Genomic DNA, 27,836 nt, shown 5'->3' with positions numbered 1-27,836 from the left:
ATTCAAAACTTCAACTACAAAAATGATACACACCTACAGATGGCATAATTATAACCAGTAAATTATAACCTTTTGATAGACACCTTACTTGACCAACTTTGTACAAGATTTGATGCCACTATAGGGGGGAGGGATAGCTCAGTGGTTTGAGCATTGGCCTGCTAAACCCAGGGTTGTGAGTTCAATCCTTGAGGGGGCCATTTAGGGATCTGGGGCAAAAATTGGGGATTGGTCCTGCTTTGAGCAGGGGGTTGGACTAGATGACCTCCTGAGGTCCTTTCCAACCCTGATAGTCTATGAGTCTATGATTCTATAGGACCCTGGTTGCAACAATGACCTATATGGTCACAGTTCATGTCAATAACGTCACAGGCTGGTAGGGGAATCCAAATGGACATGAATTCCCAGTGGGATGCTGGGTTGATGCAAATCACCTGGCTGCAAATCACCTGGCTGCCCAGGGAGGGGCAGATTTGCCCAGCCGCTATAGGTGAGCCAGAGAGAGGCGGTAGGCAGGTTAACCCTTCAAAGGCAGAATCCCCTTCCAGCCTTGAGTTGTGTGCAAAGACCCCCGCAGGGTGTTGGGTGACTGACAGCCCTGCGTGTGAACACACCCCTGGGATGGGGTCAGCGTTCGTACGGACCAGTGCCCTTTACGCCTGGCCTGCCCCCCCATGCCCCCAACGTGCACACATCATGCGTACAGCTGCGGAGCCAGCGGAGGCGTCGATCCGTCCTGGGCCCGCTGGCTTACACCGGAGTCACGCCAGAATCCTTGCACCAATCCATAGTGACTCTTCCCCGGGGTAAATCAGACGCGACGTCCGCTAGCGCGGTTGAGTGAAAGTGGCTGGAATACGGGGGCGAAGGGCCAACGCTCAGCCAGGACCGGGGCTTGGTATCCAGAGCGCTCGGCCCGCTCATGGCAAAGCCCCCCGCACTAAACACCCTCGTCATCTTTCCATTAGCGCTGCAGCCCGGCAGGAAGATCACTGGGCGCTTCCGAAACGTGGGGAATTCAGCCTGGCTTCCATCAGAGCAACGTCCCCTCGCTCCCTGCGGGTCTCTGGAGAAAAGCCCTGCGCTCGGCAGGCTCCAGAGCCAATCGAGGACAGTGAGGGACGGAGGAGAAGTTAGCCGAGATGCCTCGCTCCTGCGGCTCCTGTTAACCTCCGACCCTGGCTTGTCCCAGGTGGGGCTGGGAGCCAGCGGGAGCCGGGAAGGTGGTATCAGTGTAATCTGGGTCCCGCTCTCCGGCCCAGTCTGGTCAGGACATCTCTTGGGATCCAGAGTGGAGAGGGGGTCTAGCGGTTAGAGCAGGGGGGGCTGGGAGCCAGGACTCCTGGGTTCTCTCCTGGCTCTGGAAGGGGAGTGGGGGCTGGTGGGTTAGAGCAGGGGGGGCTGGGAGCCAGGACTCCTGGGTTCTCTCCTGGCTCTGGAAGGGCAGGGGGGGCTGGTGGGTTAGAGCAGGGGGGGCTGGGAGTCAGGACTCCTGGGTTCTATCCCCAGCTCTGGGAGGGGAGTGGGGGCTGGTGGGTTAGAGCGGGGGAGGGCTGGAGCTGGGGAAGGCGTCATTTGGGTCCCACTCTCCAGCCCGGTCTGGTCAGGGCATCTCTCGGGATCGGGGTGATGAAGCCCCGGTGCCCCAGGAGACGGTGGAGGTGGCGGACATGACAGTGCCATTCACAGCAGTAGCCAGTTTTTCTCCCCAAAGTCCCTTTCTTCAAGGCCCCACGAAGTGGTGTGCTGAGCAGCCCATCCCCTCGTTACTTCATCCTTCAGTTCGGCCCAGATTGCGATACTTCTTCCCGCGCTTTAGGTCAGCGCATTTCGGCTTCCCACTCCCCTCATTTGCCAGGCCTGGGCTTCGCCAGGCCTGGGCTTCACCCGGCCCCTGAGCGGCACCTTTCAGCAGGGCTGAGTCTGTCTGTCTCCCTTTCGGGCCATCGGCCCTGGCAGTTTCCAGGTTCCTGTGGCCTCCGACGCCCGATCCCGTCCCCTTTCGCAGTTGAGCTCCCAAGGAAGGGACTGTCACGGCATCGTCCCTCTCGTTTGGTCCACCAAAGGTTGACTCGCGGCGGTGAGATGTTTGAGAACAAACCACCTCGGGCGACTTCCTTGGCTGCAGGCCCAGGATGGGGAAAGGGGGGGGGAGGGAATCCCCCCCCCCATGCTGCTTATCCAGTTTAACCTGTCTGTTTACACGGGAACATGTCACGCCCAAGAGGCTGGAGGGGGAAATGTTCGCTTTCGCCGCGTTTCTCCCTCCTTCTTTGGATCCCCTTGGGCATTCAGGAGCCGTTCGCAAGGCCCAAAGAGGGGCAGAATTCACAGGTGTTTTTAGACTAGGATGGCCTTTGCCCACCTGTTTTACTAGCCGCAGCTGGGAGGCCAATGGGGCCGCTGAGCCCATCGCGGAGAACCAACCTGCAAGGCTGGCCCTGGGCTGTCTGACACACGCAGAACAACCACAACAAACCCCACTGATATCGGAAACAGAACAGGAAACAGCATTGCAAAGACACTGCAAACACACTCAGAGACAACAACGTGGCAAACACGCACACGGTAACAACAACACCAAAAACAACCAGGGGGAAAAACAACATTTGAAAAACCGAAACAGTGACAAGAAGTTTCTGCTGCATCCTCTGCTTCTTTAGACAGTATAAAATGACCGGGGCCCCCCATGAACTGGATTCAAACCTGGCTCACTGAGGGATCTCAAAACAGAATTATGAGTGGGGACTCGTGGCTGAGCAGGGGTGTGTAAAGTGGCATCCCACAGGGCTCGGCTCTGGGCCCTGCGCTCTTGAAGGATGAGCCAGAAGGAAACATAAAATCACCCCAATAAAGTTTGCCTATGACCCAGAAAGGGGGGGAGTGGGAAATAAGGAAGGGGGGCAGGGCACGCATCTGGATCGCTGGGTAAACTGGGAGCAAGCCACCAATAGGCGTGTTCATACGGCTCAATGTAAATGTACAGATCCAGGAACCGCGCGCGCCGGCCGGCCCGGGGGAGCAGCGACTCTGAAACAGATTTGGGGGGCGTGGTGGGTAATCAGCTGAACACGAGCTCCCAGTGCGACTCTGTGACCAAAAAGACAGATATATAAACAGGGGAATCTCAAGTAGGGGCAGAGAGGTGATTTTTCCCTCTGTATCTGGCCCGGCTGCCACCGCTGCTGGGATCCAGCGCCCAATCCTGGTGCCCACAATTCAAGAAGGATGTGGATAAATTGGAGAGGGGTCCGAGAAGGATTCAAGGATTGGAAAATAGGCCCGATCGTGCTCGACACAAGGAGCTTCACAAAGAAGGGGTGACTTGATCACAGTCAATATTAGCAGCTACATGGGGGACAAATATTTAATAACCAGCCCTTCAGCCTAGCAGAGGCAGGTCTAACCCGGTCCGAGGGCTGGAAGTTGAAGCTAGAAAAATTCAGACTGGAAATACGGCACCAAGCTTTAGCAGTGACCGTCACTAACCATTGGACCAGTTTCCCAGGGCTCAGGGCGGATTCTCCACCCGTGACAATTTTTAAATCCAGGGGTGGTTGTTTCTGTAAAGCTCTGCTCTGGGAATTACTTGTGGGGGCAGGTCTCTGGGCTGTGTTGTCCAGGGGGTTCGGACGAGATGGTCACCTGGCCCCGTCCCTCTGGCCGTGCAATCTGGGAACGTAGGTTCTGGTGGTTTGAGCTTTAATTCACAGTTCTTGCAGCAGGAGCCCTGCATGAAGCTGGCGTTTCATTAACAAGCGGGGCTGGTGGCTCCATCAAAGTCTGCTTTAGCAATGTGATCGACCTCTGTTAGAAAACATTTGGTTTTTACCACATCCGTTCTCTCTTACAAATACTTTTTCATGCCTTGGAAAGCAAGGAAAACGAAACAAGAACAAAGCCTGTGTGAAAAGATTTTTTTTAAGACTATTAATAGCTTTAAAACAATTGTGAGCCCCTCTCCTTTCAAACACAAACCAAGCTGAACCCTTCGCAGGCCTAGCTCGAACAAGACTTTGAAATCACACGTTTGTTGTAAACTAACTTTGAAAAGAGCTCCGTGTTTGCCCAGGTCTGAGCTGCTGCATGTGAGGGTTTTAACCCGTTACGCCCCACGCTGGGACCCCAGAAAGGCTGTATTCATGCTGATGTATGATCTGGGCCCAAGGGGTTAGCGGAACCCAGTCACTGTCCAGTGTCAAACACGGGTTGGTTACAGAAGAGCCGCGCGCCGGCCGTTGTCAGCAGACCGGATACTGGGCTAGCTGGGCCATTGGGCTGACCCAGTGTGGCCGTTCTTATGGCTAACGCCCCACTAAAAACCCTGTACACCTTGTATTAAAGATACAGACAAGAGGGAAAAGCCGGCAGAGCCTTTCATAGAATCATAGAAGATCAGGGCTGGAAGGGACCTCAGGAGGTCACCTAGTCCAATCCCCTGCTCAAAGCGGGACCAATCCCCAACTAAATCATCCCAGCCAGGGCTTTGTCAAGCCTTTGAAACATCAAATCCTGAGTAAAGCGTTGGGTACGACGCCGGCCCTTGTCCCCGGTCCCTGTGCCTGGACAGAGCCTTCGGAGGAAAAGCCCCTGTAACCGGCAGCCTCTGAAGACGTACGAACCGTCCTTTTGGAGACACAAGGAGCTGGGACAGGATGCAGTGGCCCCTGCTGCTCCGATTGTTAAAGTCCGACCCGGGCTCGTCCCAGGTGGGGCTGGGAGCCAGCTGGAGTCGGGGAAGGCGGCCGTGCCATCGGGGTCCCGCTCTCCAGCCCGGTCTGGTCAGGGCATCTCTCGGGATCGGGAAGACAAAGGCCGCAGGAGACCGTGACAGTGAATTTCACTGGTAGGTTTAGTCATTCCAGGGCTTACTCCGGATTGAGACCAGATTGAGACGGGGAGGGGTTCCCCTTGGGGGAATTGCAAAACTACTCCGGATACACCCCACGGTTACTGTCTAAATCCAGAGTCGCTCTTCACTGCTGTCCACCCGGCGTGCTCCGGCTTTACCGCAGGGGTGCTGAGTAAATCTGCTCACACCATTCTACCTGCAGATTGGGGCCTGCAGCAGGGTTTCACGCCGGACCCATTCACTGGGGTAAATCACATCTAGGGCAAACCACACGTGTTTACAGCCTGGAACAAAATCTGGCAGAGTCTCTGAACCGGCCTGGGCAAAAATGTTAACTAATATAGACAGAGAGAGAGAGAAAATGCTTTCCCCCCCCGCCCCCCCATAATTAGGCTCGGCCGAACTCAATTTTGTTTATAATTTCGATTGTAACAATGTTTATTGTGAAGCACTTTTAAAAAATTTTAATCTGTTTTCAAAGTGGTGCAAAATTATGGGGTTCACACTTTTCCCAATGTTTATGGATCAAAGTTTTTACAGTGGGGGCAAACGGGGGGGGGGCGGGGCTCAGACAATATCGGATGACGGGAGATGACGGGTGAAACCAATGCAGGCTGATAATCTAACCCTTCCCCGGCCCGGTCTCCACTAGGACGTGGGGTCGGTAGAACGCCCCTCACTCAGAGGGGTGAAAACCCTGAGTGGCGCCGTTAAAACCGATCTGACCCTAGTGTAGACAGCGCTCAGGGGACGGGACAGGGGAGTTCTCCTGCCTCTCGGGGAGGTGGCGCAGCTGGGCGACGGGAGAACCGAGCATCCCGGCCCATCGCGCTGTAACCGACCGTGGGTGAGACCGGCGCTGGGGTGCGCGCGGCACACGGGGGGCTGGACAGCTGGGAACGGCTCCCAGAGTGGTGGTGTCTGGAGCGGTCCCGGGATGGGGGGGGCGAACCCAGGCCAGCTGAGAGGGGGAGCGGCTGCGGGGGTGGACTCTGGGGGAGGGGCTCAGGTGGGTCCCAGCCAGGGGAGATGTGGGGCAGGGATCTTCGGGGCACTGTAGGGAGCCAGGGGAGGATGGGTGGTTGCTGCAGATCTCTGCTCCCGCTGCTAACCAGCTCTGTTCTGCGCCGTGTTCCCGGCGGCTAATGACCCGTCTGCGTCACTCGCTGACCGGGAGACCCGGCTGGCTGCGGAGTTGGGGGGCAGGGCCCCTCTGGCTTCCCCAGGGGTCCCATCCAGGTGCCTGAATGCTCCGAGGTCAGACCCAGGATGGCCATAGCCGGTGCTCTGGCCAGCGAGCCCCGAGGGGAGTCACGGCAGCCCAGAGTCCTGTCTGGCTTCATACCGAGCAGCCCCGGAGCTTCGGCCCTGGGACTCTGTGACACCAGGGTCGCCCCACCGGCTGAGACGTCCGTGGGAGACGTAGCGTGGCCTGGGGGGAGCCTGGCCAGCAGAGGAGAATGGGACCCAAACGGCGCCTGCCCCGGGGCTCCAGCAGAGACATGTTCCGGTTTGCAGGGGTGCCTCCGACGGGACGCTGCTGGTTTCGGTGGAGAAGGACGCGCGTGGCCGTGGATTTGCTGCGGCCGCAAACCCTGTTTCCCAGCAGCTCCGGCTGGGACTGAACCCTCAAAGGGCTCTTGAAACTTTGCCAAGTTCAGCCACTCTGTTGGCCTTGGGGAGTGATGTACATTTGCCAGCACGGGTGACATCCACCGCCCTCTCCAGATAGCTGGTGTGCAGCTGATTGGCGCAGGCAGCCGGTGCCCGGAGCAATAAACCGCTATCTGCATTGGCCGGCTTGATGGGGAAGTCAGGTAACAAAGGAGCCCTTGTCGGCTGTACAGATAAGCCGCCGAAGCCTTCACCGGGGGACGAGGGATGAGCTGCGTCGCTCCTTGCGGGAAGAAGGCTGCGAAGGAATGAGACCGCGGGTCAGAGACACACCCCGTTTTTGCCTCGGGAGGCTCGGCTGGCTCTGGGCAGAGCCAGGGCACGTCTATCAAGGCCAGAGAGTGAGATGAGGAGGGTTTTAGCAGGGACCACGGCGTACCCGTCTAATCCGACGGGGCGGGCGGAGTGCCTGGCTCCGGCACTGTGATCTCTAGCCCCATGTGCGGCGGGGAGCCGTCCTGCATCCAGGAGGCTGGTTTATTGCCCTTCCGTCGCCCTTCGGCCCGTGAAAGCGAAAGGCGGCAGGGCTCAATTTCCCCTTAATTGCTTGCCAAGGCGCAAGGCAAAGGTTCCCGGCACAGGCAGGTGAGGATTGGCGCGGGGACGGGAGAGGGCAGCGCCGCTGGGCATCGCTCCCCTGGCTCTCGTGGTAAAGGATGAAGAAACTTCTGGCCCTCGTCCTCCTCCTTTTCCTCGGCCGCTCGGCTTCTTCGCACTGGCCAGGAGGTGAGTGGAGCAGGTAGTGAGAAACCAGCCGGCCCCCGCTTCTGTCTCAGGGGCACCTGGTGTTTACTGCGTTCGTTGAGTTTCAGAGCCGCAGCCGTGTTAGTCTGTATCTGCAAAAAGAACAGAAGGACTTGTGGCGCCTTAGAGACGAACAAATTTATTTGAGCAGAAGCTTTCGTGGGCTACGGCCCGCTCCATCGGATGCAGTTCGTTAAGTTATCCGGAAGTTCCCACACCGGGGATGCAGCTGTGGGGTCTCTGCGGGACCTCTGGGTCCCCTCGTCGTTTACCATCCCAGATCCAGATACCCCTCTGCCCCCTCTAGGGTCCCCGTGAGATGGGGTCCAGGGAACAGAGGCCAGGAGAGCTGCCGGGGGCGGGGGGGAGGGTGGAAAGTTTTCATACAAACGAGGGAGTAATTTTTCGCCCAGCACGTAACTCGTCTGTGGCACTCCCTGCCACCGGATATTGTGATGGCCAAAAGCATAACTGGGGTCGGAAGAGAAATAGATAAGTTCACGGAGGATCAGACCATCGATGGCAGATGGCCAAGAGGGTCAGGGACGCAACCCCATGCTCAAGGCGACCCGAAACCTCTGACTACTAGAAGCTGGGAGTTTGCCGTGTGGTCGGTGCCGTGTCAGTCCCAGGATATGAGAGAGACAAGATGGGGGAGGTAATCGCTTTTATTGGACCAACTTCTGTTGGGGAGAGAGACGAGCTTTCGAGCTCACACAGAGCTCTGCTCCAGGCCTGGGAAAGGGACTCCCAGCACCACAGCGAAATGCAAGGTGGGACCGATTGTTTAGCATGTTTTGTAAGGGACCATTCAAGGAGAAGTGGCCTGTTAATGCTGCAGCCGTCATAGGACAATACAGAGGGGTTAGTGCTGTAATAAGCCACACATCCATCTTGTCTCTCGAGTCCCTGGTCTCTGGTGTCTGGCAAAGTGATGAATTTCAGCTCCCTGCTTTGTGAGAAGGGTTCGCCCACCGGTGATGGGGCAGTTTTGTCTTTTATGGTTTTCCTGCGTGTGTTCAATCCTGGGGGCGATTGCCTGGTTCCCCCCCATGTCATTGCAGGTGGGGTATTTAGCACCCTGGAGGGGGTTCCCCAGGTGGGTGTAGGACCCCTAGATCTGGAAATGAAAGGGGGGTTGATCATCGCCTGCTGCAGGTTTTGTGCCCCTTGTTCTGGCAGGGGCTGGTGTCGCTTGGAGTTAGTGGGTCCTGGTCTGCGGGGAGCTTGCTCCTGATGATGAGCCTGGAGAGGCTCGGGGTTGTTCGAAGGCCAGAAGAGGGGGTTCAGGACAGATTTCTTCCAGGGCGGGGTCTGGGTTGTAATTGTTTGACACCCCGTCTGGGCGGTGGGTGACACTAGGGGTGTGCAGTCGGAGGTGGGGGGTTATTTCTCTTGGGGTATGTGGATGGCCCGTTCTGTGCTGCGATCTACTTCTCCGGGTGAGTGGCCCTGTTTGGTGAAGGTGGGATTGAGTGTGTGACGGTGCGTACCCCGGACTGTCTCCTCGCAGCTGATTCTGCGCCCTCGGGGAGCCGGGCTGCAGGTCACCGGTGTCTTGGCGCGTTCGGGGCAGTGACGGGGTCTGGGAAGGTAGGCGGGGCGATCTGGGGGTCTCTTGGCGATGGTCATCTGTCAGATGCCACTATTAAAGCCCATCATCGTGTCCAGGAAGCGGACGCTGGGGCGGGCGCGCTCCAGAGAGAGTTTGATGGAGGGGGTGGGTGGCGGTTGAAGCTGTGAAATGGGGGAAAGTTTTGGTCGTGTGTCGTGGGCGGGCGGGGAAGACGGAGGGCGGGGGGATCTCTCTGTCCCTGCCCTGTTCTGCACGCTCCCCCTGGGCGAGGGGGCCGGTGAATCCTCTGCTGCCAGGATCCAGGACTGGGGGACATTTTGCCTGTCTGGCCCAGGTCAGACGATTGCACCCGCTTCCCCCTGCGTGAGCCCAGTAACTTGCCAACAGTTACAAGTTGCCACAGAGCTGCGGTAGGTCTTTGACCTGGAGTTCCCGGGAGCAGGTCCTTAGCAGGAAACGGGGCTCCCATGGCACAGCTTGGAAAGGACAGGCTCGGAGATGGGTCGTTTGCTCCCGTCACTCGCGTTGTCCCCCGGAAATCCTTTGATCTATTCTCCCTGACCCTCCTAGCGCCAACAATTCCCCAGCAAAACGCAGTGGTGACCACACCGGCCCCCCAAAGGCATCACGCACATCATTCGATGTGGTTTAACGAGGCTCCTCTTCCCCCCCCCCCCCCGCAGCCCACCCCATTTGTGCGGGATTTTGTCGTAGCTCTCGCAGGGATCGCGTCTCCGCTCGTCCTCTGCATTGAGCTGGACAGACCGAGCTCCGGGTCGCACATGGGCTGAGAATTTCCCCCCGCCCCCGGGTCGTTCTGATGGCTCTCCTTCGGCTCCAATTATTCAGCGCCCCGGAAATAAGAAAATCACAGAATCACAGAATATCAGGGTTGGAAGGGACCTCAGGAGGTATCTAGTCCAACCCCCTGCTCAAAGCAGGACCAACCCCAACTAAATCTCCATGCCCCGGGTCCGCATCACCTGTTTCTCCTCCGAGGGGAAAGTGACCTGCCAGGCTGCAAAACTGGCTACCGCTCAGCTAGGGGGCTAAGAGGCCAGCCTGGAGCCCCAGGCCGGCCCCACCTCCCGGGTCTTGGCCTAGGAGAGCCCCAAACCCACCCGTACAATGTTCTTCCTGCAGGACGCCCATGGCGACCGGAGAGGGAAACGCTGCAGGAAGGAGGAGACGCACCGGCCAGGGGCTGGGGTGCCGGGGCGCCCACGGGTGCCAGAGCAGGCATTTGGGGTGATCTCACACCCGACGTGAGAGTAGGGGCCGGGAACCCCCGGCACCCAGCGAAGCATGAGGAGACTGAGGGCAGGACTCTGGCGCCGGGACAGAGACGCAACACCAGCGACTTCACGGGATCCGCCAGCAGCCCCGCTGCGGCCAGGCCGCCTCCCGTCCCCCGGGCCACACCCATCCCGGCTGCCGGCCCCAGGGCCTCGGCCACCGCCCCTTCCGTAATCACGGCTACGCCCACCACCACTGCCGTGACCGTGACACCCATCACCACCACCTCCACGGCTACACCCGCCACAGCTGTAACCACCGTGACACCCGTCACTGCCACGAGCCCTACCGCTACCTCAAGTACAACCGCTGCTACCCGCATCCTCACAGCTACACCCAGTATTACACCCATCACCACTTCAGCTACCCCCAAAACTACACCAACAACAACACCTGACGCTCCACCCCTGACTGACATCACCACCACCCCCACAGCTACACCTGACGCTACACCCGCCACCAACACCACCGCTACACCATCGACAACTACACCCGCCACAGCTACAACTGACCCTGTGCCCACCACCGCCACCTTGGCTACCCCCACCGCTACACCTGAGACTTCACCCCTTACTGACACCATCACCGCTACACCTAACAGTACACTCGCCGCCTCCATCCCAACTACACCAACCACAGCTACACCTGACACTACACCCGCCACCAACACCTCAGCTATCTCCACAACTACACCAACAACAACACCTGACGCTTCACCCCTGACTGACATCACCACCACCCCCACAGCTACACCTGCCGCTACACCCCTTACTGATACCATCACCACTACACCTAACAGTACACTTGCCACCAACACAACTACACCATTGACAACTCCACCTGCCACCTTCACAGCTACACCTGATACTACACCCACCAACAACACTACACCATCGACAACTACACCTGACACTCCATCCCTTACTGATACCATCACCACTACACCTAGCAGTACACTCGCCGCCTCCATCCCAGCTACACCAACCACAGTTACACCTAACGCTACACTCGCCACCAACACAACTACACCATCGACAACTCCACCCGCCACAGCTACAACTGACCCTGTGCCCACCACCGCCACCTTGGCTACCCCCACCGCTACACCTGAGACTTCAGCCCTGACTGACACCCCCACCGCTACACCTAACAGTACACTTGCCGCTTCCATCCCAACTTCACCTACCACAGCTACACCTGACACTACACCCGCCACCAACACCTCAGCTATCTCCACAACGACACCAATGGCTGCACCTGACACTCCACCCCTGACTGACATCACCACCACCCCCACAGCTACACCTGACGCTACACTCGCCACCAACACCTCAGCTATCTCCACAACGACACCAACAACAACACCTGACGCTTCACCCCTGACTGACATCACCACCACCCCCACAGCTACACCTGACGCTACACTCGCCACCAACACCTCAGCTATCTCCACAACGACACCAACAACAACACCTGACGCTTCACCCCTGACTGACATCACCACCACCCCCACAGCCACACCTGACGCTACACCCCCCACCAACACCACCGCTACACCATCGACAACTCCACCCGCCACCTCCACAGCTACACCTGAGACTCCACCCCTTACTGATACCACCCCCACTCCCACTACGAGCACAAGCACTGTTGTGTCCTCGCCCACCCTATCCTGGAGCACCACGACAGCAGGTGGGTGACTGTCTCATACGGTGAAGGTTGTGATGAGCCGTATAGCCATATATGGACCCTTTGCTCTTACACGTTTATACCATGTATTTTTATGTTGTGCATTAAGAACAAATGCCCCAGGGCAGATTCAGATTGGAGTGACATCAGAGTGACTCCTCTGTGGTGTAAATCCTAACTCCTGTCAGAATTCCTGGGTTCTCTCCCTGGCTCTGGGAGGAGGTGGGGGCTGGTGGGTGAGAGCAGGGGGACTGGGAGCCAGGACTCCTGGGTTCTCTCCCCAGCTCTGGGAGGGCAGTGGGGGCTGGTGGGTTAGAGCGGGGGGGGACTGGGAGCCAGGACTCCTGGGTTCTCTCCCCAGCTCTGGGAGGGCAGTGGGGGCTGGTGGGTTAGAGCCGGGGGGGGCTCGGAGCCAGGACTCCTGGGTTCTCTCCCCGGCTCTGGGAGGGCAGTGGGGGCTGGTGGGTTAGAGCCGGGGGGGGCTCGGAGCCAGGACTCCTGGGTTCTCTCCCCGGCTCTGGGAGGGCAGTGGGGGCTGGTGGTTAGAGCAGGGGGCTGGGAGCCAGGACTTCTGGGTTCTCTCCCCGGCTCTGGGAGGGCAGTGGGGGCTGGTGGGTTAGAGCAGGGGGGGGCTGGGAGCCAGGACTCCTACTTCTCTCCCCAGCTTTAGCATGGTCTCTTGGTGGAAGGCCTCTTCCTTTCTCTGTTCTCTCCCCCGTGTACCAGTGCTAATGACGGTGACCAGCCTCCGTACGGTGCTTTGCTATCTGTGGCTGGGGGTGCTGGGAGGGGGCGCTGGGGTGGTCAGGTGCAGCCCCTGTCCCACCTGGCGCTGAGCTGCTGGATGATGGCTTGTCTCTTTCAGCGCCCTGCCAGAATGGTGGCACGCCAAATGGCACCGAGTGCCTTTGCCCGGCTGGCTACTTCGGCCCCCGCTGTGAGTTACCGGACACCAGGTTCTGCCAGAACGGGGGGGTCTGGACCGGGGCAGAATGCAAATGCCCCCGCTTCTTCCACGGGCTGGAATGCGAATTCGCCGTGGGCACCATCACACTCGAAGTCGGTAGGAAGGTCTGCCTCTGTATCCAGATTAAACTGGCCCGGCTCCGCACCCTCTGAGCGCCCAGTGAAGTCCAGACTGGAGCATCCCAGCCAGGCCACGAGCCAGGCCCGTCCTCCCCCACCTGCGAAAATAAAGGTTTGGTCCCTGGATCCTAGGGTGACCAGACGTCCTGATATTACCGGGACCATCCCATTATTAGAAGCTTTGTCTTATACACACAACTAATCCCCTTTTTCCCCCGATTTCGCACACTTGTGCTCTGGTCACCCCAGGCCTGTCTGTGTTGGATAAACCAGTTTAATTCCTGGTCTGCTAAGGATGGGGACAGCATGGAGGGTGAGTAGGTAGACAGGTAACTGCTTATAATAGCTGGGACCCCCCCCTCCCAATTCAGGGCCCCCATTGGCTCCTTCATAAAACCAATGTTTTCCTTGGCCCCAAAAAGGGCTTTTTTTCTGGAAACAAAAATAATTCACAGGAACGTTTTGATTCCCCCTCCTCCCCAAATTCCCCATTTTCCACGAAGTTGCCACGTACGTTTCATTTGTGTTTCATATTCAGGCCTCCCCGCTCCCCCCGCAATCCCCAGTGCCGGGGTCGATGGTTGGTTTGTTTGGTTTTTTTTGTTTGTTTTTAACCACGCAGCGGGAAAACGTTTTCCAATAGGGCCAGTTTTGGTTTTCCAAACTCAAAACACTTGTCTCCAGAAGTTCCAATTTTTGAACCAAAAAAATCAAAACGAAAACCCACAAAACAAAGAGAAAAAACATCCCCACCCCCTCACCCAAGAAGGTCAGACAAGAAAGACTTCAGGTGGCTGTGAAATGTCAGTGATATTTCAAGTCACCCCAGGGCCCTTCTGCTCCGTCCAGTTCAGGGTGGAGCCCCCCAGTCACCGACTTCCCGCTGCAGGCAGGACCCCGGATGCTCCAGTTACGCCCGGGGCTGGTTTCCCTAGACCCCAAGGCCGGAGGGAGCAGCTGTGAGCCCCATAGTGCCCAGCCCCTGAGTAATTCCCAGAGCCTAGAGGTCAGAAAAGCCTCCCACCGTGACTTAACCATCGCCCGTGATGGAGACGCCAGCCCGACCAGCCTATGGGATTATAGACTCATAGAAGATGAGGGTTGGAAGGGACCTCAGGAGGTATCTAGTATCAGGTATCCTGCTCAAAGCAGGACCAATCCCAACTAAATCATCCCAGCCAGGGCTTTGTCAAACCTGACCTTAAAAACTTCTAAGGAAGGAGATTCCACCACCTCCCTAGGTGACCCATTCCAGTGCTTCATCACCCTCCTAGTGAAATAGTGTTTCCTAATATCCAGCCTAGACCTTCCCCACTGCAACGTGAGACCATTGCTCCTTGTTCTGTCATCTGCCACCACTGAGAACAGTCTAGATCCATCCCCTTTGGAACCCCCTTTCAGGTAGTTGAAAGCAGCTATCAAATCCCCCCCTCATTCTTCTCTTCCACAGACCAAACAATCCCAGTTCCCTCAGCCTCTCCTCATAACTCATGCGTTCCAGCCCCCTCATCATTTTTGTTGCCCTCCGCTGGACCCTCTCCCATTTGTCCACATCCCTTCTGTAGTGGGGGGTCCCGGTCCCACAGGGTGCAAAGTGGGCGCCTGGCTCCTGGGGGTTCTCACTGGGGTCTCTGGTCTCTCCCCTGCCAAGAGGTGAACGTGACAATGGCCGTGACGCTGCAGGTGACTAACCGCAAGTTCACCGCTGCCCTGGCGAACGCCTCCTCTCCGGCCTGGCGAGGGTTCAACAGCTTGTTCACACAGCAGGTGAGCCCCGGGGGAGAAACCGGGATGAGAGGGAAACCCCCACGGGGGGGGTGGGGGGGCTGTCAGGGTGAGAGGCCTCCGGCTGGGGCCAGAGCCATGCTCTGCCTCTGTTTTCTCAGCTGTATAATGGGGACGAATGGACCTGAGTCGGGGACGGGGGGATTCCCAGCGCTGGTTTGCTGGTGAGGGCCGAGCTGCGGGCACTGGGCTCCCCCCACCCCAGCTCGGTGAGCGTGGGCCAGGGCAGTCCTGGCCGGTGACACATGTCCCTTTTCCCTTCCTTCCAGATCAAGCCGGTTTATAGCCAGATCCCGGGCTTTCAGGACCTGGAGATCCTGGAGCTCACGTGAGTGTCAGAAACCTGGGACCCCCGGCACCACTCGCGGGCCGCGATCGCTGGCGCCCCTAGGTGGGTGGCAGATGTTCCTGCTGAGGTCCCGTCCCCCTCACCCCCCGCCAGCACCAACATGTCGAAAAAAACCTCAGAGGGAGGGGGTAGCGGGCTGCTGGCTCAGAGAGGGAGGGATGTGTGTGTGTCCTTGCACACGTGTGTGCTGCTCCCTTGCTATCCCGGCTGCACCACATGCAGGGTGGTGGCAGAGGCTGACCCGGGCCGGGGATGGGGGGACCCCCCCGCCGCGGGAGCAGCCCCCGGGTCCCCCGAGACTCTCTCCTGGCAGGTCCCCACAGGCGGGGCAGGGGAGGTGGGCACAGGCTGACGGGGCCCCGGGCGTTTGCTCCCCCAGGCCGGGCAGTGTCGTGGTGGCCCATAGGGTGGCCCTGGCCGTCCCAGTCACCGCCCGGCTCAACGCCACGCTGGAGGACCTGCCCTGGCGGCTGGCGGAAGAGATCAGGCTGGCAGCCCGCAACCAGGTCGTCTGCACCAGCAACTCGCGTGAGTCCCCAGCGGTGGGGTGGGGGGAGCCTGGGCAGGGGACCCCCTCCTGTCCTGGGTGGGGCAACGCTTCGGACCGCACCAGCGTGGCACTGATTGGGGAGGGAGGATGGCGGGGGCGGATGGACGGCCAGAGGGATGTATCGGAGGAGGGGGGATGGAAGGGGGTGGCTAGGCGGATGGACGGACAGAGGGACATATCTGGGGAGGGAGCGAGGGAGGGAGGGAGGATATTTGGGGAGGGAGGATGGTGGGGGCGGATGGACGGCCAGAGGAACGTATCTGGGGAGGGGGTGGCTGGGCGGCTGGGCAGCTGGACGGACAGCGGGGCGTATCGGGGCAGGACGGGCAGACGGACGCTCTGGCAAAGCCGGGAGGGGGGCAGTTTGCCCCCTCGCTGCCCGGGACGTCCCCAGCGGCCGGGCACCCAGGGCATCTCTCTCCGGCCGCAGGCGCTCTGTGTTTCAATCCTTCCTCCACCGAGGTGACCAGCCGGACGACAGCAGAGTTCAACGGTGCAGGTGAGCCCCCCCACCCCGCTCCCTTGTGGGGTGTCGCACCCCCAGAACTGGGGTGGGGCCGGCGGGTCTCTCACCAGCGGGTCTCTCACCGGCCCCCCTCTCCCCTCCCCAGAGATCTGCAGGCAGACGCTGCCCCCCGAATTCAGCGCCCACTTCTTCCCCCACCCGACGCCCGACGGCTTCACTTGCACCTCCCTGTGCACCGGGGGGGCGCCGGGCGCCCTCGGCTGCAACGCAGGGCAGTGCCGGGTGTCCCGTGCCGGCGCCCACTGCCGGTAAGTGTCACCCACCCACCCCCACGTACAGCGGGGAAATGACACACACAGCCTGGGTCCCGCCCTGGCTGGAGAACTCCCCCTTCACGGCCCTGTGCCCTATCCATGACCCCAACCTGTATCCTTCCTTGGGAGGTGACTTCCCCACCCTGGCCCTGTGCCCTAACCCCCATTCCCCTCTCAGAGGGGACCCTCCCCGACCCTTGCTCCATACCTAGGCCTGGCCAAACGTACAAGGTTGACAGCGGCAAGCCATGTCTCTTTGTAAGCGTTTTCTCTTTCTGTTTGGATCCGTTCACGGGCTCTCGGTCGCTAGCAAACAGAGGTCTATAGCCCGGTCCCTCCCTACCGCTGGAGGCTGAAGCTTGACAAATTCAGGCTAGAAATAAGACACCAAATTTCCAACCGGGAGGGTTATTAACCACGGGAACAATTTCTCCCCGGGGACAGGCTGGAGTCTCCAAGACCGGCTGTTTCTAACAGATCTGCTGCAGGGATTATTTGGGGGGCAGGTCTCTGGCCCGTGTGATACGGGGGTGGGGGGGTGACTAAATTAGGGTGACCAGACAGCAAGTGTGAAAATTCGGGACATGTTTTTTCAGGGGAGCAGGGATGGTTGCCCATATAAGACAAAGCCCCTAATATCGGGATGTCCGGCCATCCTAGGCCAGAGGATCATAATGGTCCCGTCCGGCCTTGGAATTGAATCCCTGAAATTTCGGGGATCAGACCACGGCAGGGTGACAAAGCCACTGTTTTAATGAGAATAGACGCTGAGGTGCAGAGCCGTCAAAAACCACCCACTGTCAGGGTCACAGCTGGTCAAAAGCCACACGGCCCCCGGCCTTATCGCCTCGACCCTCGGCCGGCGTCCTGCGGGCTTGGCCCGTCTGCACCGTGTCTAGGGGAACGTCGCAGGGGGCCCGTGAAACGGGCCTTGACCGATTGAAAACTCGCATCCTTCCAAGCCTGCCTATGTCCTGATCCCTGCCCCTAACCCCCGACCCCTTACCCCTGACCCTAACCCTGACTCCGACCCTGGCCTCCAACCCTAACCCCTGACCTCCAACCCTAACCCCCGGCCTCTAATCCTAACCCCTGACCCCTTACCCTGACTCTGACCTCGAACCCTAACCCCTGACCTCCAACCCTAACCCCTGACCCTGACCTCTAACTCTAACCCCAACCCTGACCTTAACCCCGACTCTGACCCTGGCCTCGAACCCTAACCCCCGACCCTGGCCTTGAACCCTAACCCCTGACCCCTAACTCTAACCCCAACCCTGACCTTAACCCCAACTCTGACCCTGGCCTCGAACCCTAACCCCCGACCCTGGCCTTGAACCCTAACCCCTGACCTTGAACCCTGACTCTGGCCTCAACCCCGACTCTGCTCCTAACCCCGACTCTGACCCTGGCCTCGAACCCTAACCCCTGACCCTGGCCTCGAACCCTAACCCCCGACCCTGGCCTTGAACCCTAACCCCTGACCTTGAACCCTGACTCTGGCCTCAACCCCGACTCTGCTCCTAACCCCGACTCTGACCCTGGCCTCGAACCCTAACCCCTGACCTTGAACCCTGACTCTGGCCTCAACCCCGACTCTGCTCCTAACCCCGACTCTGACCCTGGCCTCGAACCCTAACCCCCGACCCTGGCCTCGAACCCTAACCCCCGACCCTGGCCTTGAACCCTAACCCCTGACCCCTAACTCTAACCCCAACCCTGACCTTAACCCCAACTCTGACCCTGACTTTGAACCCTAACCCCCAACCCCTGACTCTAACCCCAACTCCGACCCTGGCCTCGAACCCTAACCCCTGACCTCGAACCCTAACCCCTGACCCCTAACTCTAACCCCAACCCTGACCTTAACCCCGACTCTGACCCTGACCTCGAACCCTAACCCCCAACCCCTTACCCCTGATCCTAACCCCGACTCCGACCCTGGCCTCGAACCCTAACCCCTGACCTCCAACCCTAACCCCCAGCCTCTAATCCTAACCCCTGACCCCTTACCCTGACTCTGACCTCGAACCCTAACCCCTGACCTCCAATCCTAACCCCTAACCCTGACCTCTAACTCTAACCCCAACCCTGACCTTAACCCCGACTCTGACCCTGACCTCGAACCCTAACCCCTTACCCCTGACCCTAACCCCAACTCCGACCCTGGCCTCCAACCCTAACCCCTGACCTCGAACCCTAACCCCCGGCCTCTAATCCTAACCCCTGACCCCTTACCCTAACCCCCGGCCTCTAATCCTAACCCCTGACCCCTTACCCTGACTCTGACCTCGAACCCTAACCCCTGACCTCCAATCCTAACCCCTAACCCTGACCTCTAACTCTAACCCCAACCCTGACCTTAACCCCGACTCTGACCCTGACCTCGAACCCTAACCCCTTACCCCTGACCCTAACCCCAACTCCGACCCTGGCCTCCAACCCTAACCCCTGACCTCGAACCCTAACCCCCGGCCTCTAATCCTAACCCCTGACCCCTTACCCTGACTCTGACCTCAAACCCTAACCCCTGACCTTGAACCCTGACTCTGGCCTCAACCCCGACTCTGCTCCTAACCCCGACTCTGACCCTGGCCTCGAACCCTAACCCCCGACCCTGGCCTTGAACCCTAACCCCTGACCCCTAACTCTAACCCCAACCCTGACCTTAACCCCAACTCTGACCCTGACTTTGAACCCTAACCCCCAACCCCTGACTCTAACCCCAACTCCGACCCTGGCCTCGAACCCTAACCCCTGACCTCGAACCCTAACCCCTGACCCCTAACTCTAACCCCAACCCTGACCTTAACCCCGACGCTGACCCTGACCTCGAACCCTAACCCCCAACCCCTTACCCCTGATCCTAACCCCGACTCCGACCCTGGCCTCGAACCCTAACTCCTGACCTCGAACCCTAACCCCCGACCCTGGCCTCGAACTCCGAGTCTGCTCCTAACCCCGACCCCGACCCTGGTCTCGAACCCTAAGCCCCGACCCTGACCTCAGATCCTAACCCCGACCCTGGCCTTGAACTCTAACTCCTGACCCCTGAATTGTAACCCTTAGCCCTCACCCTGCTTCTCCCTTGGCCGGGGAAGTCTCGCCCAGGCCCCAAGCCCTGCCTCGAGCCCCTCCCAGGGGCGGGGGGGACGCCCGAGGAAGGGGCTCGGGGCCGTTCTCACCCGCGGCATCTGCCCCCCGTAGCTGCCCGGAGAGCGGCCGGTTCTGGTACCTGGGCGCCAGCTGCGAGGTGCAAATCGACCGGGTCGGCGGCACCCTCAGCATCGTCGCCCTCACAGCCTTTGTGCTGCTCAGCGGCGCCCTCCTGCTGGTGAGAGAATCCGCCCGGCGCTGGGCAGGGGCCTGCGGCTGGACCCCCGGGGCGGTGCGGGGGGGGGACCTGCAGCTGCCCCCCCAGGGCGATGTGTGGGGGGACCCTGAGGCTCGATCTCCAGGGAGGTGTGGGGGGGACCCTGCAGCTGCCCCCCCGGGGCGATGTGTGGGGGGACTCTGAGGCTGGATCTCCAGGGAGGTGTGGGGGGGACCCTGCAGCTGCCCCCCCGGGCGATGTGTGGGGGGACCCTGAGGCTGGACCCCCGGGGAGGTGTGGGGGGGACCCTGCAGCTGCCCCCCCCGGGGCGATGTGTGGGGGGACCCTGAGGCTGGACCCCTGGGGAGGTGTGGGGGGGACCCTGCAGCTGCCCCCCCCGGGGCGATGTGTGGGGGGACCCTGAGGCTGGACCCCCGGGGAGGTGTGTGTGTGGGAGGTGGGGATCCTGCGGCTGCCCCCCGCCGAGGAGGCGGGGGGGGACGACTTTTCTGTTAATGCACCTTCCTTGCAAGGTCTCACAACTCTTCTCTCTCCCCCCCCCACACTTTTGGCTGCAGACCGACAGGTCAAAGGTCACGGAGTGCCTACGCTGCTGGTGGGGGCGCTGACCTCACCTCCCCCCGCCTGGCCCCCAGGGGCCAACGGGCCCAGCAGGGGGAGGGGAGCACTGTGCAGCCGACCGATGCTGACTTGAACCCTGGGCCGGGCCACCCAGGACCGCGGTGAGCGTGGGGGGAACCCACATCGTATTTGGGGTCTGTGCAGCGCCTGGCGCGACGGGGGCCCCCCGGGTCCCAGCCGGTGCCGCTAGGATCTGCCGAGAGCCCAGGAAGCCGCAGCCCACGGTCTAGGCCGACAGCAGGGGCTTCTGGGCAGGGGGGTTTTGGTGGGTGCTCGACGCGTCTCAGCCGGACCCCGCGCCCTGGGACCGTCGCCCCCGGGACGCAGACGGAGCATAACCCTGGCCGTGCAGGGACCCCCGCCCCCGGCCCCAGCTCCCGCCTGACAGCCCCCGGTGCTTCGCGGGGAGCGGACAGACCAGGGCGATTCGCCGAGGGATCCAGCCCTCACGGTCCTGCCCCATCTCGGGGCTGGCGGAGGCTTCAGGGCACCCCAAGCAGGGGGCTGCACCACCGCCCCTCTCGGAGAAAAGCTAGGCACGGCCCCGTCCATCAGTAGGGGAGGAAGGGGTGAGACCAGGGGACAGGCTCAGGTTAGTGACAGGAGATGGGGGAGGTTGGGGGCTAACGGCGGGGCCTGGGGTGGGTTTGGGATTACGACAGGGGCTGCGGGTGGATTTGGGGTTACGGGGGGGAGCTGGGGTAGGTTTGGGGTTACGGGGGGGAGCTGGGGTAGGTTTGGGGTTACGGGGGGAGCTGGGGTAGGTTTGGGGTCAATGGAACAGGAGCAAGTTCATGGGCAGGGCAGCCAGAGGCATGATGCGGGTGGAGGGAACCAGTATTAAATGGGGCATTAGGACCCACGGGGGGGGCTCATATGGGACCCCAAGGAAAAGGGGGCAGAGAGACCGGCACGGTGAGCCAGCGGATCGTGCCGGCAGAACCCTGGCTCTGGCCCCTCTGAATCCTGCCGTCACCTTTGTGACCCACTGCTCTGACCCCCACCCCCCTGGTAGCGCCCAGGGCCGCAGACCTGCCCCCTAAGTCCTCCCCAGCACCGAGCGGGTAGAAACACAGCCCAGATGTGGCTGACGGAGGGGGGCCGTCCCGGGGTGAGTTACGGTCGCTGAGAGCCGTCTCATTGCCTGGCCAAACGTGTCCCGCACCCCTGGCCGGGCTTACGCTGTCTGTGCCGGACGCCAGCACCCGCGATTAAATATTGGCTCCCCCACCACGGCGATGTTCGCCCCGGCCTTGCATCGCCCCTGGACTGGCTCTGGGTTAAGCTCCGGGAGGCTCCCCCGCGCTCCGGCCGGCTTTCAGACCCTTCTCGTGGCTCTTCTTCAAGCCGGATCCGCACGCCAAGCCCCCGAGGGCACTGCCCGTGGGCCAGGCCAGCTGCGCTCAACTCCCCAGCAGGAGCAGGTGGGCGGGACCCTGGAGGTCCCGCCCCGAGGGTTTGGAGGCCGCGGAGGACGGAAGAGCGGGACCCCTTGAGGGTCACAGCACAGACCCGGTGGGTCGACAGCGCTGCCCTGAGAGACAGATGTTGCGGCCCACCTGGGTGTGCAAACTCGCACACTCTGCACTGGACACGTGCAACGCGGCACGACAGCGTCCCGGAGAGAAACCCCCGCCCCGAGCCCTGCGCGCACGGAGGGACGCAGAGAAGCCACGGCGCGGGCCCCACCCCTGTGGCCCCGAGGAGCCAGCCACCCACCCCCAAGCAACGCAAGCACGGAGCCGGGGAATCTGGCTCACACGGCGACCCAGTGCGAACGTGGAGACACACAGCCGCACCCAGAGACCTCGCACGGCCGCACGCACAGAGCTGCATGGACGCAGGCCAACACCTCCACGCCCACACTGATAGTAACTGTGACGAAGCGGGACTGTTCTTAATGTGTTCTCTGAATACTGTTGGGGTGCCTCAGTTTCCCCCAGGCAGTTCTTAAGTCTCTAGGTGGGGGGATAAGGGGGTGGGATTGTGGCAGAGCCCTAGGGAGCCAGTGTGATGGTGTAGAGAATGGCCGACACCCTGGCTCCTGATGGCCTGGGCCTTCCCCCCTGCAAGGTGCCAGCTGAAGGGTTGGAGAACAAAGAGATCAGGGGCCGGGAAAGAGACAAAGGCCAGAGGACGGGGCCTGGAGAGTTTCAGTTTGGAGCTGGCTGGGGAAATGGAGGGGGGCCCAGATGGGGCGCTGGCCTCCCTGCCCCCCAAAATGGACCCGGCTGAGGGGTCCCGGTCTCTGCACCTACAAGCTCTGTGTTAGACCATGTTCCTGTCGTCTAATAAACCTTCTGTGTTACTGGCTGGCTGAGAGTCCCGTCTGACTGCGGAGTTGGGGGGCAGGACCCTCTGGCTGCCCCAGGACCCCGCCTGGGTGGACTCGCTGGGGGAAGCGCACGGAGGGGCAGAGGAGGCTGGAGGCTCCGAGGTCAGACCCAGGAAGGGGGAAGCCGGGGGAGCTGTGTGTCCTGCAGACAGGCTGCTCCCAGAGAGGAGACTCCCCCAGAGTCCTGCCTGGCTTCGCGGGGAGCAGGTCCCGAGCATCGCCCAGGGACTCCGGGACACTCACACACCCACGTCTGCAGACACACGGACACTAACCCACATATCTGTGCACACGCAGACACAGGGACACATTGGCACGAACGCACACACCCGCACGGACACACACCCGCACGGACACACACCCGCACGGACACACACACCCGCATGCACACACCCGCACGCACGGACACACACCCGCACACACACACAGACACACACCCGCACGCACACACACACGCACACACACCCACGCGCACACCCGCACACACACCCGCACGCACACACGGACACACTAGCCGCACCCACACATGAAACTGTTGCACACCCACGCACATTACAGGAAACCTAGAGCCACGTGCTCACAAGTGCGCGTGGCAACATCACGCAGTGAGGCGTACGGAGGTGCAGACAGGCTAACAACCACCCGCAGACACGCAACCCCTGCACACAGAAGTTAGCCACCCGCCTGCACCCCCACGGAGCCCGTGACACACACCACAGAGCCCCGTGTGCAGAAACATCCGCGCAGAGCAACGCACAATGCACCTGGCCACGGACACACGCCCGCACATGCGTGCACAAGAAGACACGAATGCGGCCGTGCAAACGCGTCCCCCCCCCCCCCAGACACGGCCCTGCGCACTGCACTCTCCCCTCCAGCACCAGCGGGGGGTGCAGAGGCGGGGCAGAGGGTTGCGGTTTTGGGGCGCGGGGAGGACAGCCGGGCTCACCCCCTTCAGCCAGAGGCCGGGTGCCCAGAGCTGCAGCCACCCCCCCCCCCACGTTAATCTCAAAGCCCTTCCAGCACAGAGACCACCAGCTGGGACCAGCAGGGCCACCCCCATTGCCCAAATGGGGAAACTGAGGCCCGGGGATGGGGGCAAAATGATAGGTGCACGCAGCCCTGTGGGGCTAGGGGCTGTGGATTTGTGTGGGGGCCTGGGGGCGGAGCTTGCCACGGTGGCGCGAGGGCTTTGGGCTGTGCGGGGGGGCTGGGAGGTGGGCAGGGCCCTGTGGGGCTGCGGGCTGGTGTTTGGCAGCCTGGGGGTCACTCTCCCATCTGGGTTTGGGGGACCGAAGGCTCGGAAACACCCGGCCCCTGGGCCCCACTTTCACTTTCGTTTCTCCACCCTTACGCTGGAGCCTGCACTGCGGGGAGTCGAGAGGCCTGAACCGCCCCCCCCGGGGCTGAGGTAACTCCCCCCCCCGCCCCCCACAGGCCCAGCTGCGTCTCCCCTAGGGCTCCCCCCGGCACCCCGCACCCCACTGCAAACAGAGCTGGAGCCCCCGCTCCCCTCCCCTCCCAGCGCTGGGGAGAGAACCCAGGCGTCCTGGCTCCCAGCCCCCCCTGCTCTAACCCACCAGCCCCCGCTCCCCTCCCAGAGCCGGGGAGAGAACCCAGGAGTTCTGGCTCCCAGGCCCCGCAGCTGTAACCACCAGCCCCCAGCTGCCGTCCCAGAGCCGGGGAGAGAACCCAGGCGTCCTGGCTCCCAGCCTTCCCTGCTCTCACCCACCAGCCCTCCCTCCCCTCCCAGTGCTCGGGAGAGAACCCAGGCGTCCTGGCTCCGGGTCCTGTAACCTCTCCATACCCGTCCTAGGTGCTTCCAGCAGACTCCCTGCCGCTGTGTCTCTGCCGGTGCCCGGGCCCCGTGGGTACGACCCCCGCCCCCCCCCCCCCGCCCTTTGCCGTGGCGTCATGGTCGCGGACGCCCCATCCTTCTAGGACGTGTTAGCCACCGACTTCCTGACCTGCCCCATCTGCCTGGAGCGGCTGCGCGGGCCCAAGATCCTGCCCTGCCTGTATACCTACTGCCAAGGCCAACTGTCAAGTTGCAGTGGGGGAGGTTTAGGTTGGATATTAGGAAAAACTTTTTCACTAGGAGGGTGGTGAAACACTGGAATGCGTTACCTAGGGAGGTGGTGGAATCTCCTTCCTTAGAGGTTTTTAAGGTCAGGCTTGACAAAGCCCTGGCTGGGATGATTTAACTGGGAATTGGTCCTGCTTTGAGCGGGGGGTTGGACTAGATGACCTTCTGGGGTCCCTTCCAACCCTGATATTCTATGATTCTATGATTCTATGAAGGCTGCCTGGAGGGGCTGCTGGGCGAGGGGCCGGGGCTGCGGTGCCCCGAGTGCCGGGAGGACGTGCCCCTGGCGCAGGGGGTGGCCGGCCTCAAGACCAACTTCTTCGTCAACGGGCTGCTGGAGCTGCTGCGGCCGGTGGGCGAGGCGGGGCTGACCTGCGCCCTGTGCCCGCTGATCGGGCAGGAGGACGGCCGCCCGGCCGTCTCCCGCTGCCTGGGCTGCACCGACAGCCTGTGCCAGACCTGCGCCGCCGGCCACCGCTGCTCCCGGCTCACCCAGGCCCACCGGCTGGCGAGCCTGCAGGGCTACCTCTCCGGGGAGCACGACGAGGAGATCCGGCAGCGCCAGGCCGTGCGGTGCCCCGAGCACCCGGCCCAGGAGCCCTGCGCCGGCCCCATCTGCCGGGAGTGCCGGCTGGGCCCGCACCTGGAGCACCCCTGCCAGACGTGCGAGGAGGCGGCCCCGGGTGGCCGAGCTGCTGGCCGGCGTGGAGGAGACGGCGGGGCGGGTGGCCCGGGGGCGGGCGGCGCTGGAGGAGGTGCTGGCCGCCCTGCGGCGCCACGTGGAAGGGCGCGAGAAGGCGGCCGGCCTGCTCCGGACCAAACTGGAGCTGCAGGACCAGCTGGCCCGCGGCACGGCCGACGTCACCCGCAAGGTGCTGGCCCTGGGCCGGCCGGTGGAGATCGTCTCGCTGGAGGCCTTGATCAGCCAGCGGCTCGGCCGGCTCCGGGGCTTCCGCTGGGAGCCCCTTGGGGGGCCGCGCCCCCGGCTGGTCATCCGCGCCGAACTCCAGAGCCTGAGTGGCCTCTTCCAGCTGGACCTGGGCGAGGCCAAGCCGGACGGCCAAGGGGAGGAGAGTGGCCAACATGACGCCCCTGCCCCGCGGCCGCCGGCCCCCTGCCCCGCAGCCTCCGCTGTGCCGGCCGCTCCCCACCGCCCGATTCTCCTGCAGCTTCTCGGGGCGGGTCCCCGATGACCAGCTGTGACGAAGTGGGACTGTTCTTGATGTTTCCTCTGGGTGGTGTGGGGGTGCCTCGGTTTCCCCTGGGCAGTTCTTGGGTGTCTGGGTGGTGGGATGGGGGTGTGTGGTCGTTGCGGAGCCCTAGAGGGCAGGTGTGTGCAGGAGTCTGGACACAGAGAAGGGCCGACACCCTGTTTCCTGGCCACGGATGGCCTGGGCCCTTCCCCCCTGCGAGGTGAGAGCTGAAGGGTTGGAGAACAAAGGAATCAGGTGACCACCTGGCCCGGGAAAGGAACAAAGCCCAGAGGAGGGGGGGCTGGAGGGGGTTTTTCAGTTTGGGGCTGGCTGGGACATGGAGTGAAGTGCAGACGGGGTTGTCTGGCTCACTGCCCCCAAAATGGACCCAGCTGAGGGGTCCCGTTCTCTGCACCTGCAAGCTCTGTGTTAGACCATGTTCCTGTCATCTAATAAACCTTCTGTTTTACTGGCTGGCTGAGAGTCCCGTCTGACTGCGGAGTTGGGGGGCAGGACCCTCTGGCTTCCCCAGGAGCCCCGCCTGAGCGGACTCGCTGGGGGGAAGCACACGGAGGGGCAGAGGAGGCTGAATGCTCCGAGGTCAGACCCAGGAAGGGGGAAGCCGGGGGAGCTGTGTGTCCTGAAGACAGGCTGCTCACCGAAAGGCGACTGCCCCAGAGTCCTGACTGGCTTCATGGGGAGCAGTTCCAGAGCATCGCCCAGACTCCGTGACACCAGCACCGGCCCCGGATCACGGGGATTTGCCCCCTGGGCCCTAGGGAGCTGCTCCTGGCCGACGAGGAGAACCGCAGCCTCAAGTGCTTCTCGCTGCAGGTGGACTTCCGGGATGCCATCCCGGTCCACGGGGGCGCGGCCCCCTGCAGCGTGGCGGCCGTGGGCAGCCGGGTGGCCTACACCGCCGGCTCCCGGCTCTACCTGGTGGAGCAGGACGGCGCCCTGGTCTGGCAGAAGGCCCTGCCCCCCACCCAGGCCAGCCACGCCATCACGGCGGCAGCGGAGGGGGGCGCCGCCGTGGCTGTGAGCGTGGCGGGGCACCTGGAGGTCTGCGACGCCCGGGGGGAGCTGGTGGAGAAGATTTTCCCGGACGGGCACGACCGTCTGGCCATGGTGTTCGTGGCCGGCCGGGGCGGCCGCTACGTGGCCTCGGACTGGCATGGGCGCAGCCTGGTGGCGTTTGACGGCCACGGGCAGCTGCTGGCGGAGCTGGGCGAGGAGCGGCTGGAGGGGTGCCAGCCGGGGGCCGTCTGCGCCGACGACAGGGGCCATTTCTATGTGGCCCTGCGGGAGCCGAACAAGGTGATGGCGTTCGGGCCAGGCGGGGAAGCGCTGGGGCCCTTCCTCACCGCCCGGCACGGCATCGAGAGAGCCCGGGTGGCCACCGTCACCGGGGACGGGCACTTCGCCGTGGCGCTGAGTGACGGCACCGTCCATGTCTTTCACATCCAGTACCTGCGTCACTGAGCCGGAGTGGGACACACAGGCAGGGGAGAGCTGAGAAGACTGTGGGTGTGCGTGTGTGTGTGCATTCCTGTGTGCGTGTGTGTGTGAGTGTCCCGGAGTCCCTGGGCGATGCTCTGGACCTGCTCCCTACGAAGCCAGGCAGGACTCTGGGGGAGTCTCCTCTCTGTGAAAAGAACAGGAGGACTTGTGGCACCTTAGAGACTAACCAATTTATTTGAGCATGAGCTTTCGTGAGCTACAGCTCACTTCATCGGATGCATTCGGTGGAAGATACAGTGGGGAGATTTATATACGCAGAGAACATGAAACAATGGGTGTGACCATACACACTGTAACCAGAGTGATCGGGTAAGGTGAGCTATTACCAGTAGGAGAGCGGCGGGGGTGGGGGGGGACCTTTTGTA

At 61.7% G+C, this 27,836-nt stretch overlaps 2 protein-coding genes and 1 long non-coding RNA gene across 4 annotated transcripts in view; 2 read left to right on the top strand and 1 right to left on the bottom strand.

Annotated features, from left to right (window-relative positions):
* Positions 1 to 20,952, top strand: part of LOC311513935 (uncharacterized protein) — a 29,460-nt gene extending 8,508 nt beyond the window's left edge. The window contains exons 1-10 of one of the 2 annotated variants that reach the window (XM_084616138.1): positions 5,338 to 7,252; positions 9,990 to 11,834; positions 12,697 to 12,894; positions 14,569 to 14,684; positions 14,972 to 15,030; positions 15,431 to 15,579; positions 16,032 to 16,100; positions 16,213 to 16,375; positions 19,589 to 19,715; positions 20,273 to 20,952. In XM_084616138.1, the coding sequence (XP_084472264.1) occupies positions 7,183 to 7,252; positions 9,990 to 11,834; positions 12,697 to 12,894; positions 14,569 to 14,684; positions 14,972 to 15,030; positions 15,431 to 15,579; positions 16,032 to 16,100; positions 16,213 to 16,375; positions 19,589 to 19,715; positions 20,273 to 20,323 (2,847 nt within the window). In that variant the 5' untranslated portion in view covers positions 5,338 to 7,182 and the 3' untranslated portion in view covers positions 20,324 to 20,952. Of the gene's footprint in view, positions 1 to 5,337; positions 7,253 to 9,989; positions 11,835 to 12,696; positions 12,895 to 14,568; positions 14,685 to 14,971; positions 15,031 to 15,430; positions 15,580 to 16,031; positions 16,101 to 16,212; positions 16,376 to 19,588; positions 19,716 to 20,272 lie in introns of those variants that run through there. The other variant, XM_084616139.1, reaches the window with a different exon arrangement.
* LOC311513937 overlaps positions 12,947 to 27,836 on the bottom strand; it is a 32,051-nt gene continuing 17,161 nt past the window's right edge. The window contains exon 3 of the long non-coding RNA XR_014709800.1: positions 12,947 to 13,015. This is a non-coding gene — a long non-coding RNA (uncharacterized lncRNA). The remainder of the gene's footprint in view (positions 13,016 to 27,836) is intronic.
* Positions 21,418 to 27,830, top strand: TRIM56 (tripartite motif containing 56; the record flags this gene model as incomplete). The annotated part of the gene is given in 5 exon segments (XM_084616620.1): positions 21,418 to 21,447; positions 24,613 to 24,739; positions 24,973 to 25,340; positions 25,342 to 25,941; positions 26,689 to 27,830. Coding segments are annotated over 5 exon segments (1,869 nt in total). The 3' UTR covers positions 27,433 to 27,830.

Source organism: Lepidochelys olivacea (assembly GCF_965140295.1).
Source record: "Lepidochelys olivacea isolate rLepOli2 genome assembly, chromosome: 28".
Classification (NCBI taxonomy): Eukaryota; Metazoa; Chordata; order Testudines; family Cheloniidae; genus Lepidochelys; species Lepidochelys olivacea.
This window is presented reverse-complemented; position numbering and strand designations above follow the sequence as displayed.